At 45.0% G+C, this 12,792-nt stretch overlaps 1 protein-coding gene across 1 annotated transcript in view; it reads right to left on the bottom strand.

The window, feature by feature from the left end:
* RPRD1B (regulation of nuclear pre-mRNA domain containing 1B) overlaps positions 1-12,792 on the bottom strand; it is a 58,185-nt gene that overhangs the window by 18,179 nt on the left and 27,214 nt on the right. The window contains exons 5-6 of the mRNA XM_062204187.1: positions 11,444-11,570; positions 5,021-5,196 (exon numbers count right to left, since the gene is read on the bottom strand). Of these exons, the coding sequence (XP_062060171.1) occupies positions 5,021-5,196; positions 11,444-11,570 (303 nt within the window). The remainder of the gene's footprint in view (positions 1-5,020; positions 5,197-11,443; positions 11,571-12,792) is intronic.

Raw genomic sequence — 12,792 nt, 5'->3', positions numbered from 1 at the left:
GCAAAAATCAAAACCACAATGTGATACCACTTCACGTTTACTAGATTAGGTTGGCCAGAATAAAGATAACAATGAAAGTTGAAGGATGTTTATGGATGCAATTGCCAGTTGAACACTGGTGGTCCCTCAAAAATTTAAACAGAGCTGCCAGATGATCCAGCAATTTCACTATGATACACACACACCAAGAGCAATGAACCATGTATTCACACAAAACATTGTACAAGTATTTACAGCAGCCTTATTTCTAACAGTCGAAAGGCAGAGACAAATCCACACAAAGGGCTATCACTCAGCCATGTGACAACATGGATGAACCTCAAAAACACTAGGCTAAGTAAAAAAGTTGGGTGCAATTATATAAAATTATCCATTGGGCAAGTCTACCATGGCAAAAAAGTACATCAGTGACTGTCATTGGGCTGGGAGGTGATTGCTCAAAAAGTAATGAGTTTCACTCAGAATGATGAAAATGTTTGGACATTTCATAGATGGCAGTTGCATAATGCTGTGAATGTACTAAATGCCACGGAAAAACTTTAAAATGGTTGATTTTGAGTATCAGCTCCAAGGAAAACAAACCTGCAGCCAGGAACACCTTTGCCAGAGCTCATCATTGTGTGACACAGAATCTCTGTGCACACAGCAGGAGGCCTACGTATCACACACAGGACAGTCTCTTCACTTGTGTAGGACAGACACCATGATCTGACGGAAAAGGACTTCTGTGTTAAGGAGGGACTGTGGGTTCCTGTCCCTTTCTGATTTGTTTCTTTAACATGATCACTGGGACAGAGCACACCCACAACATGATTCATTCAAACTGACCAGTCAGGAGCTCGGTTCAACCCATTCAGACTACAGCTTGTGAGCTTCTAGCACTCACCTGGGTGATAATTACCTCTGGCAATGACAAACAAACATGCCCATTCTCTACGAAGTGACATTTGGAGGCTTTTCTGGTACCATTTTGGACCAGCTTTCGTCAAAACCCTTAAGTCTTTAACCTCATTCTGGGCTGCTATGTGTGCTTCATTTCACAGGCTGCCTTTTCCATTTCTGGGTTATCTCACTTTCATGATAAAAGCGTTACAAACAGATTTTTAGCAGCATTCCTTCTGGAATTTAAAGGAAAGGTGGTGGGCCAACATCAACTGTGACAGCAGAAGCAACAGTGGATGGTAGGTGAAAAAGATCATTATTTAAAAAGGAACCATAATTCCACTAAAAGCAAAAATAGCACAGGGAGAAAAAGCTAAGTTTCTACCAAAGTCACCTTTTTTTCTTTTTTTTTTTTTTTTAAGATTCATTTATTTATTTGAAAGTCAGAGTTACACAGAGAGAGGAGAAGTAGAGAGAGGCCTTCCATCCACTGGTTCACCCCCTAGATGGCCACAACGGCCAGAACTGTGCAGATCCAAAGGCAGCAGTCAGGAGCTTCCTCTGGGTCTCCCACATGGGTGCAGAGGCCCAAGGACTTGAGCCATCTACTGCTTTCCCAGGCCATAGCAGAGAACTGAATTGGAAGTGTAACGGCCGGGTCTCAAACCGGTGCCCATATGGGATGCCGGCACTGCAGGCGGTGGCTGTACCCGCTATACCACAGTGCCGGACCTTGCAACACATTTCTTTACCAACACATTCATTACAACTTAAAATTAAATAAGATTTGTTAAACCTCTTGCTATGTAACCTGGGGGGAAAAAACTAAATTTTCCTCATAGAAAAAGGTTACATTAAGTGATGAATTTTAGTTATGGAATAAATATTTATTGAGGAACAAATACGTAGTCCAGGTACTGTGAGAGTAGCCAAGAGCACGTGGTCTGGCAGGCTCCAGATGTCCTGCAGAGGGCATCTTCAGCACCTGCCCGTGCTTCTGATAATCCTCTACTTCAACTGAGACACAATGAATTAGAACATGCCCCTTCCTTATAACATTGCTCACATTCTATTTGAACTCCCTGTTCACAGCTGCTTCTCCCCAAGGACTGTACAGGCTCCCTGGGGAGCACAGCACACGGTGCCCCTCCTGCTGCACTGCTTTGCTGACCCATGAAGGAAGGAGCAGCTCTGGGAGGACTATACAGCTGACCCCAGTTCCCCACTGGTAGTCTCTGGCACCTCCTTCTAATACCCTCTGTCTTTTATTCTTTATACACTGTCTGGACCGTTTGGCTGCTTCTCATTTATTAACATATTTCTCTTCTTCAATTGCTTTTTCCTTTTAAAAAAAGTCTTTATTGCTTAACAGGAAGTTTGGATATTCCTTTAGCCACATTAAGAATTGCCAAATGCCTCTACATCTACATGATATAGTCAATCGGTTTGATTTTATGCTTACCTATGCCATTTGGAAGAAAAGAAGACCCCAGCCCCACCTATTGATACCAGAATTTTAGTTCCTTGACACATAAATTTCTTTCATGAGCCCTAACTCCCCTGACCTAACATCCTAGCCCAAGAACCATCACAAACCTCCATTGCAAAGTTTAGGAGCCACCAAGAACTCTAAAACTAACATGGTACCCAGCAAACATAAAATTCTCAAAGAAGAGAAAAAAGACGTCTTCAGGTTGGTGTTGTGGTGCAGTGGGGTTAAGCTGCTAACTGAGATGCCTGCATCCCATATGACCACTAGTTTGAGCCCTGGCTGCTTCTCTTCTGATCCAGTTCCCTAATGTGCCTGGGAAAATAGCAGAAGGTGGCTCAAGCACTTAAGCCCAAAATCCATGTAGGAAACCCAGGTGGAGTTCCAGGCTCCTGGCTTCAGCCTGGCCTAGCCTCAGCCATTATGGCCATTTGGGGCATGAACCAGCAGATTGAAAATTCTGTCTCCCCTTCTCTCTGTCTTTTAAGGAAATAAAAATAAATCTTGGAAAAAAAGGAAAAAAGATATCCAATACATAAAGATATAAAACTAGGAAACAAACAATCCTAAGTGTCAACAAATTAGAGATCTGAGAATCAAAACAGATGCCCAAGCAAACATGCACGTTTCCAAAGAGTTCCAACAATTTCACGCACTTCTACACTAAAGGCAATGAAAGGATTAAAAAGGATTTCATTAGCATTCTGACTTGGCAATTTTAAAACAAGGACTGGCTGTGTTACAAAAATGACCGCTAAACAGGCAGTTTTACCTTATGCCCTAACCAGCAAGAGACTTAAAAGATTTGGAGGGATTCACATATTAATATTCTTTCATTGGCACATGCTTTCCAAGCTTTACCACCACTGGCCCAGTCCTACTGTAAGAGCTAAGAGGAAATCTGAGCTTCTGGAGAACAGACTATTTACAAAGGAAGAACCATCTCTCAACATCTTATGTTGTATCTACTTTGTTTAAATGAACCAAATTTTGCTGTTTTTACAACAAATGGTTCTGTTCAAGCAGCTGAGAGACGTGGCTTCGGACAGGAACCTTTGGTTCAGACTCTGTACATTCCAGAGTTGGGGTTCCCTGCCATCCCTCTGAATGAACTGAGTACAGGAATGAAGACTGTAAAGCCAAACAGATCCAAATCTCAGATCCGTTTCTCTGCTTTGATGACCTCTCGTGGCGACCACCAAATCACAGCTGTACTGAAACCAGAGTGGTTTCCACAAAACATAGAGGGGAGTGCAACTGCGGGGAAGGAAAATAGAGCAGAGTTAACTAGCTCTACCAACCCAATCTTCTCAAATACTCCATCCTCCATGGTAGTGAGCCATGTTCCACCCAACAACAGCTGCTCAGGATCATCGATGTCTGACAGATCAGAGAAAGCCCTGAATGTGTCGCCAAGGGGCAGCTCAACAGATGGCATGGTGACTTACAACCAGAATCATTAATTACACTCTCTTATTAGTCCCGGGGCACAGTGCTGAAAACGCTTCCTCGGTGAAAGACGAGCATTTCAGATAAATGACCGTCTGGTACTGCCTGCGAAAACCCCTTCAGGATTTCTGGCCGGTGCTGATTTCTACATGCAAGCCATTCTATTTTTACAGTCGCTTCCCATCTTCCACGTTCAAGCTGGCTTGGAATCCAAAGTTCCCACTGCAACCTATCACAGCTCCCGCAAGCACGGCAGGTACAGATATGGTTAAGAGTGCTATCACTCACTTCCCTCTCAAGTCCACTGCCTGTGCCGAAAGGAAATAGAGCAATCTCAGCATGTGGCTAGCTCAGAGTTCTCTCCCACTGTGCTGAAGAGATTCCGAGTGTGGGGGCAAGGGGGCTTCCCCTCCTTCCATCTACTCAGCGTGGAATCTTGTACATAAAGTGACTCATTCTCTAGCTCAGAACCGTCTCCTCCACAAAACTACTGGTTATAATCCCATGTCTCTTTTCAAAAGAGAGGAGTACACACCCAGTAAAGGAAGCCTAGTAGCTCAGGGTTGGGGCCTGCATGAACCCTCAAATGTCCACTCTGCTGCTCTAATACCCCAAGGGACTAAGCACTGGGGTTACCATGTACTTAATTAAGATGCCAAACAAGTGCACAGCAAGGAAATGTTTCTGAACCCCCTCCCCACGGACATTCGGACCAACGTCCTCAGTGCAGGGCAGACGGGAGACGGGCTGGGATGCAGATGACTCACTCACTGGCCTTTGCATGGACAATCAGAAATAAACCTCATCACCACTTAAAGAAATTTTTAAGTATTTCAAAAATATCATCAAACCTTCTTGGTTTTGCTGTCTCCTGTTCCTTTGGTGCATCAATTTAGTTTCTGTTTAATTTTGTTTTGTTTTTTGTTTCGTTAACATGAAGTCAAACTAAAGCAGTACTGATTCTAAATGCTATAGAATTCAATGCTTGTTTCCTACAATCCCATTTATTCTTTCCTGGACATATAAAAACACTTCAATTTGTAAATAGGCTGAAATCTTTATAATTATCTGATGGATGTCCTCATCTCATGAATTTTTAAAAGATAAAAATGCTGTTAATTAAGGCATAGTAAGTCTCTTAATGTGGCCAACAGAGAAGGGGAACTTGGGCAGTCTAGGGCTGCTTTACAATGTACTCACTTCTAGCTTTTTCTCCTTTTCTGACAAAACATCCTTCTGATTCTGGGTGTACTCCACCAGCATCCGAGCCAGCTGGCGTCTGTCTTCCAGTTCTGCTGCCAGACGCCCATTATATTCTGCGAGTAACAGACATGCTTCATCTACTGTTTTTGAAAGACGTTCAGCTGCCTCTTTGTCTAAGTATAAATGAGACCAAAAAATAGAGACAATAAACAACTCACATAGGCATGATTGCAAACATTTCGGGGCAGGGGGGGATCGACAGTTTCTCTCCCAATGTATGGAGTCCGCAAAGAAGCCAGAACCTGTGGACAAACAATGAGTTGGCTGATCAAGAAACCCAAAGACATTTACTGTCAACAAAACAGGACATTTATGAATTACCTGCAGTGAGGCAACTGCACAGGGAGGGGAGTCTGGCAGAGGCTCTTTGATACCCATTCTTGCAAAAGCTCCACAAACACCCGGAAAGAGAATTTACAGTCATCCGTAAAAGAATTTTTCTTTGCCTCTGAGAAGTTTCAGTGCTTTCGTTTATACTGTTAAGAATTCTTTTTATATGATTTTTAAATAAAAAAGCAAGCACTCAATTTTTGGGCATAGAAACTAAGACACAAAGCAACTACATGACAGGTTCAGTGGGTGGCTAGGGGAAGAGCTTACGCTCAAAGTCAGGTATCTGAAATGGAGCTGGAATCTACCTCATCCTATGAGTGCCTCCTTGAATTAAGTAAAACACATCATCTGTTAAGGACAGGGACTTTCAAATGCTCTTAAATATGACCCACAAACTAAGATACACATCATGTAAAAACAAAAGAAACAAAAATTTCACAAAACAATACTTATCATTACTATATTGTAAAGTATCCTGTCTTCTATTTTTTTTTCTTTTAAGGTGGTCATTACCTACCAGCCAATTTCATGTCCAAGAGACTGCAACTCATGCTTTGGGGAAGAAAACTGTTGTGACATATAAGAAAGGTACTCTTGGAAAGAAGTGTGAACAAAGGCTCAACATCAAGAGATGAGAAGAAACAAAACAATGATTTGGGGGTGAACATTTGGTAAAGTAGTTAAGACGCCACTTGTGACATGAGCAGCCCCTATCAGAGTGCCTAGGTCCGGTCCCAGCTCTGTTCCAATCCCAGCTTCCTGCTAATGCACACCCGGGAAGGCAGCGGCGAATGGCTCAAGTAGTTAAGTCAGTGCTGCCCATGAAGGAGAATTGAGTTGAGCTTCTGGTTCCTGGCTTGGGCCTACCACAGCCCTGGCTGTTGTGGGCATTTGGAGAGTGAACCAGTGGATGTCTTCTGCCTTTCAAATAAATAAAAATAAAAAAAAGTAAAAGTAATTCGTATTTATAAAGAACTGGCATAACTGATTCTGTGTGGGTGGTGGTGAGATTAGAACTGAAACCTAACATTAAGAAAGCCTTTTGAAACAGTAATTGGTGCTTTGAAACCAAGAACACCAGAGACCGCAGCAGCTCTGGAGAGCCACACGAGGCAAGTCACAGTGATGCACATCCACTGCTCCTCTGAACACGAGCTGGCACAGGCAAGTGCGTACGGCGCTCTTCATAACGGGGACTTCAGAATCCCCAAGGAAGCACCTCTGACAAACGGCTGTCTGGCTTTCAGATTTCTTCTTAATGTGAATACTGGGAGACAAACGAGTCTGATGCTTTAGAGCAGGCCCGTTCACCCTCTTCAGGACAAGGCACGAGGGAAAGCAAGGGTACTGCCGTGGAGGGCAGCCAGGACTGCAGGCCCACACTTCCACACTGGCGGCACGCTCTGTGAACAAGCAGCTGGGAACGCCTTGGTTTTAGCTTTGTCCATGCTTGACTAGTCTTTTTTTTTTTTTTTTTTTAATAGTTAACTCATTAAGATGTTTTTGCTTTGTCTGTAGCAAAAAAAAAAAAGTCAAAACAAATTTTTAAGATTAAAAAAAATTCTCACCCTCAAGTACTTGTACATGGAAAAAAAATTCATTTACATTAATAACTGCAACCTGGAGAAATAAGTCATAATAGTTTAGTGAGTTATCCAAAACAATGCAGGAGCAAGAGGCTGGCTCCAGGGGACTTACCTGTGGCCTTCCTCAGGTGCTCTGCTCTCTGATGCAGATTAGCGGCTGCAGGCCTCCTGCGGCCAGCCCTCCGCCTGGCATGGGCACCCTGCTCCCCCTTGCTGACTCAAAGACCCAGTTTCTGCAGCAGCCCTGGTGTTTCCCTGTGCCTCACCAGCCTTGTCTCCCTCCTGAAACACTACCAGCAGCACATACACAAGCACTCTCCAACTGCTGCTCCATTTCCCTGCTCCCTTTCACAGCAAAATTTGAAGAGATGTCCCTATTTACAGTAGTCACGACTTCAGCAAATCCACCCCAGACTTTTATACTCACCAATCCTCTACCCAAAGCCTTCCACTCAACAAATATTTTAGCTCCTACTGCAGGCCTGGGCTGTCAGAGATGTCAGAAAACAAACTTTCTGTCCTCTGCTTTATATCCTTGGGCAGGCAGAGAGACAATATACAACACTACACTGATTCATCAGCTGAAAACATGAACTCTACATAGAAACAAGATACAGGAGAAAGAATGGGCACAGGGGAATCACAGTTTCCAATGAGGTGGTCAGGGTGGGCTACATGGAGGTAGAATATACACAAGGGACTGAAGGAAGCAAGAGAACAGGTCATGTGACGATGTTCCAGGAAGAAGGAAGTACAAAGGCCCTGATGCGGAGAGCAGTGCCTGGCCAAGAGCCCGTAGGACTCCAGTAGTGAGTGAGGGAAAGGAGTGAAAGTCTGCCTACAGGGGCTGGCACTATGGTGTAGCAGGTTAACGCCCTGGCCTGACCTGAAGCACCAGCATCCCATATGCACACCGGTTCAACACCTGGCTGCTCCACTTCCGATCCAGCTCTCTGCTATGGCCTGGGAAAGCAGTAGAAGATGGCCCAAGTTCTTGGGCCCCTGCACCCACATGGGAGACCCGGAAGAAGCTCCTGGCTCCTGGCTTCGGATCGGCGCAGCTCTGGCCATTTCAGCCAATTGGGGAGTGAACCAGCAGATGGAAGGCCTCTTTCTCTCTCTCTCTTTCAAATAAATAAATCTTAAAAAAAAAAAAAAGAAAGAAAGAAAGAAAGAAAGTCTGCCTGCAAGGCAATGGGGTGAGACGTAGAAAGTGGGGAAAGATCTGGCGATGGGGGAGAAACTGGGGTATTCTGAGCAAAGGGAAACATAGTGAGGCTTCCGCTTCACAGGATCACTCAGGTTACTGTGTTACCTTGAGAATGCTAGGTGCAGCAACAGAAGTGGTGGTGAGCTATCCGATGCTGTCTTTGGTCCTGACTACTAGGAGAGAAGAGGCCATTTACAAGATCTGCAAGACCCTGAGAGAAATGAGTTTTGGAGGGAAGATCAGAAGTCCTGCTCAGGTCAGGTTCAGTACTACTGAACAGGAGGCTGGATGTGTGGGTCTCAAGTTCAAGAAGCTCAACATTAAAGATGTAAGTTAGGGAATCGAATCATCAGCATAAAAATCGTTAATGTAAAGTTACAAAACTGGATGAAACCAGCTGTCAGTAAAAAAAGCTATAGAAGAAGGTTAAGCGGTCAATGTGAAGAGGCCAGAGAGAAGTGAAACTAGCAAAAAGCCTAAAAAGGCAATGGCGAGAGGGGAAGGGGGAGAGAACGAGAAGGAACAGAAGGGAGAATGTGGGGTCTTGGTTTTGCCTGCTGCTGCTATAACAAATCACCAAAGTCGGTGGCTAAAACCCTCACCCATTTATCACTGTACTACTATCATGGCCCCTCCCGCCCCTGCTTCTGTAGTAAGATCTCCTCCTCGGTCTTTCCCACTGACCCTCCTCTTATAAGGACCCTGTGATTACATTGGGCTCCCCTGGGCAACCCAGGAGACCCTCCTCATCGCCAGATCCTTAACTTAACCCATCTGAGGAGTCCCTCCTGCCACAGGTAGATAACACATTCACAGGTGCTGGGGACTGGGACATAGACATTTGGAAGAGAGGCATCATTCTGTCTACCACACTGAGGAAGGAAGTATTTTCAGGAAGAGGAAATAATTAAAGGGTCAAAACCTCCTGAGGCTAAGCTGAAGGCAGAGAATTTCTGAATTTAACAAGGAAGTCACAAGCAACTCTGATGAGAGCAGTTTGTTTCCCGGAATCGAGAGAATGGGAGGGGGTGAAGAGGAGACAACATAGCATCCACTCAGGATATTACACTAAACACAATCGAGAAATGAGACAGTAGCTACAGGAAGCCAGGGGATCAAGAAAAAATGTCTCCCATGTGAGAAAATGGGAAACGTGTTTTTTATGATTCATAGAGACAAAATGATGTCTCCAGTAGCTGGGGCTCTGTCGCCCACAAAGGAGACACGGATTGAGTTTGTGGCTTAGGCCTGACCCAGCCTGGCTGCTGCTAGCATTTGGGAAATGAAGCAGATGAGCGCTTTCTTCTACTAAAATGTTAAAATGTATGAATAAAAATTAAGAAGAAAAAAAACACTAATTTTTACTAAGCAGAAAGAGACAGAAAGAAAGTAAATAGCATATTCATCAGAAAAATACGAGGACAATTCAACTAAGATACGCAACTTACTTTTACCAGTCATACTCGGCGGCAGGGTGCAAAGAAGGAACAGATGGAAAACAGGATTTAAGAATGGTGGCTGCATGGGCTGGGAAAGAGGAAATGAAGTCACAGTTCAATGGGTACAGAGTTTCAGTTTTACAAGATGAAAGGAATTCTAGAAATTGGCTGCACAGCACGGTAAAAGCCCTCACTACTCCTGAAATGCACAGTCTGATGTCGTGTGTGTTTTACCCTTGTATGTCATACATGTTTTACCACAATTAATAATCACAATAAGTATCTTAAAAAGCTACCCAAGACCTTTAAAGGTTTATATATTTTATTTTCAATTTTTGCATTTTTTGATTCTGATATTAAGAAAAATGAGGTTTGGGGTAGTGATATAAGACTCCAGCTCCCATATCAGAGTGCCTGGGTTCAGTATCTGGGTCTGGCTCCTGACTCCAGCTTCCTGATGGTGTGGACCCGGGGAGACAAGGGTGATGGCTCAAATAACTGAGTTCTTGCCACCCACATGGGAGACTTGGGTTGGGTTCCTGGCTTCAGCTACTAGCCTGGCACAGGGCCAATGGAGGCATGTGGGGAGTGACCCAGTGGATGGGAGATTTCTCTCTGTCTCTGCCCATTTCTTGGCCTCTCAAGTGATTTAAAAAAAAAAAAAAAGACTCCAAAAAACGTTTAAAGAAAATGAGGGCTGTGGCAGAAGGCCTGTGGGCCCCACCAGAAGGCTGTGTTCTCCAGTGGAGCACCCTGGCCTCACGGGCTCTCCATGCACTATTCCCTCTGCCTCACGGCATGAGCTGCTCTTCCACAATCCCAAGGATCACTTCCCAAGTTTTGCAGTCTCTCTCAGAAAAGGCTTCCCTGTCACCAAGCTCCCTCAATCATTCTCCCCCTCTAAACGCACTTAACCCATGAGGGGAAAGGCGGGGACACCACGAGCACCTACCACACAGTGGGCCTCAGTGCATGAAAGAAAGACTTCTCCAGTCACCTCAACCTCCTTCTCACAGCTATGAAGACGGCTGAAAGCAGCCAAGTCAGGGGACTGGAGGAGGAGGTGGCCTTTAGAAGAGTGCGGGACGAAAGGGCTGAGCTTGCACGTGGGAAGAACACAGGCACTGCATCAGAAGGTGGAACCCCAGGATCCACTTCTTGTGTGACCACGGGCAAGACACCCACTTCTCACCAGGCTTGGTTTCCTCCCATACATTCAGTGGACTTCAAAGATCATCACACAGACACCTGGCACACAGTGTCCTCCTGTGAAGGCTAGCACATGTTTCCTTCCTTCCTTCCTTCCCATTTCCTACATGGAAAGCAGGAATAATGTCAACCACCCTGTTTAACTGGGGGTGATCATCATTAGGGCAAAAATGACCACACACACCTGAAATTCTGACACTGACTCATGGTCAGGGCTGACAGTGTATGGCATACAAATTGCTTGGCCTGAATCATCAATCATTTTCTCTTAATGCTGGAGGGTCATAAGTGCCCCTCCCACACACAATTTACACTGTTTTCAACAGACCTTAGTTTAGAAGGCCAGAGGCTGGACATGCTGGCATTTCTGCAGTAATTTTCCGAATCACCACGCAAGTCTGACTATTCCAAGCGCTTCTTTGTTCAGCATGTGAGCTACATTTGCAGATCTGAAGATGGCAGAGCCCCAGTACCCATGTAGTCTACACCTGAAGACCTAAGCATGTCTAGCATTTGATGCTTTATGAAAGGACTACAGTTACGTCCACCTTTCTTCATCTTTCACCCAAACCCATCTTCTCACCTGTTATTTTTTCCAGAAGAGAAACATCCTGTACTTCCTGGGGCAGAGAAGCAATTTTCTGTCGGACAGTAGCGTCCCCTGATGCAGCATTTTCCAGGTCCTGCAAAGCTTTGATGAGTTCCTCTGTCTGCGAAGTGAGAACACCAACAACACTATCCATTAAGACATACGGAGTTTAAAGAAAATTAGGAGTTAAATGAGGTGGAGGCAAACTCTAAAAACACCCATTCTAGACTCTTTAAAAAAAAAAAAAATTGTTCCTAGGGCTGGCACTGCGGTGTGCTGGCTAAAGCCACTGCCTACAATGCCAGCATCCCATACGGGCACTGGTTGGTATCCTGGCTGTTCCACTTCAACCAAGCTATCTGTTAATGACCTGGGAAAAGCAGCAGAAGATGGCCCAAGTGTTTCAGCCCGTCACCCACATGGGAAACCCGGAAGAAGCTCTTGGCTGCAGGCTTCAGCCTGGCTCAGTGCTGGCAGTTGCAGTCATCTTGGGGAATGAACCAGTGGATAGAAGAACTCTCTCTGCTCCTCCCTCTCTCTCTCTGTAACTCTCAAGAAAAAATATTTTTTAAAAAATTGTTCTTAGTCCCAGAGTTAATACGAGAGTGATATGGATTCTTTTTCTTTTTCTTTTTTTTTTTTGACAGACAGAGTGGACAGTGAGAGAGACAGAGAGAAAGGTCTTCCTTTACAATTGGTTCACCCTCCAATGGCCGCTGCGGCCGGCGCACCACACTGACCCGAAGCCAGGAGTCAGGTGCTTCTCCTGGTCTCCCATGCGGATGCAGGGCCCAAGGACTTTGGGCCATCCTCCACTGCCTTCCTGGGCCACAGCAGAGAGCTGGACAGGAAGAGGAGTGGCCGGGACAGAATTCAGTGCCCCAACCAGGACTACAAGCCGGGGTGCTGGCGCCGCAGGGGGAGGATTAGCCTATTGAGCCACGGCGCCGGCCAGGAGTGATATGGATTCTAAAAGAATGTACAAAACTAATTTTTCCAAGTCCATGACAGGATACTAATAAAATTCTACGTAACTCTTTTTTCAAAAAAGTATAAATGACATGTTTTCGGCAACTTAAGAAAATGGAGGCATGGCTGGCATAGCATTAATGGGTTAAGCTACCACTTGCAATGCCGGCATCCATCCTGGCTGCTCCATTTCTGATCCAGCTAATGGCCTGGGGAAGCAAAGGAAGATGGCCCAAGTATTTGCACTCCTGCCCATGTAGGTGAGACCCAGATGAAGCTCCTGGCTCCTGGTTTCTGGCTTAGCCTTGGCCATTGTGGCCATTTTGGGAGTGAACCAGTGGATTGAAAATTGTTCTCTCCCTTTCTCTATGCAA

Source organism: Lepus europaeus, chromosome 10 (assembly GCF_033115175.1).
Source record: "Lepus europaeus isolate LE1 chromosome 10, mLepTim1.pri, whole genome shotgun sequence".
NCBI lineage: Eukaryota > Metazoa > Chordata > Mammalia > Lagomorpha > Leporidae > Lepus > Lepus europaeus.
This window is presented reverse-complemented; position numbering and strand designations above follow the sequence as displayed.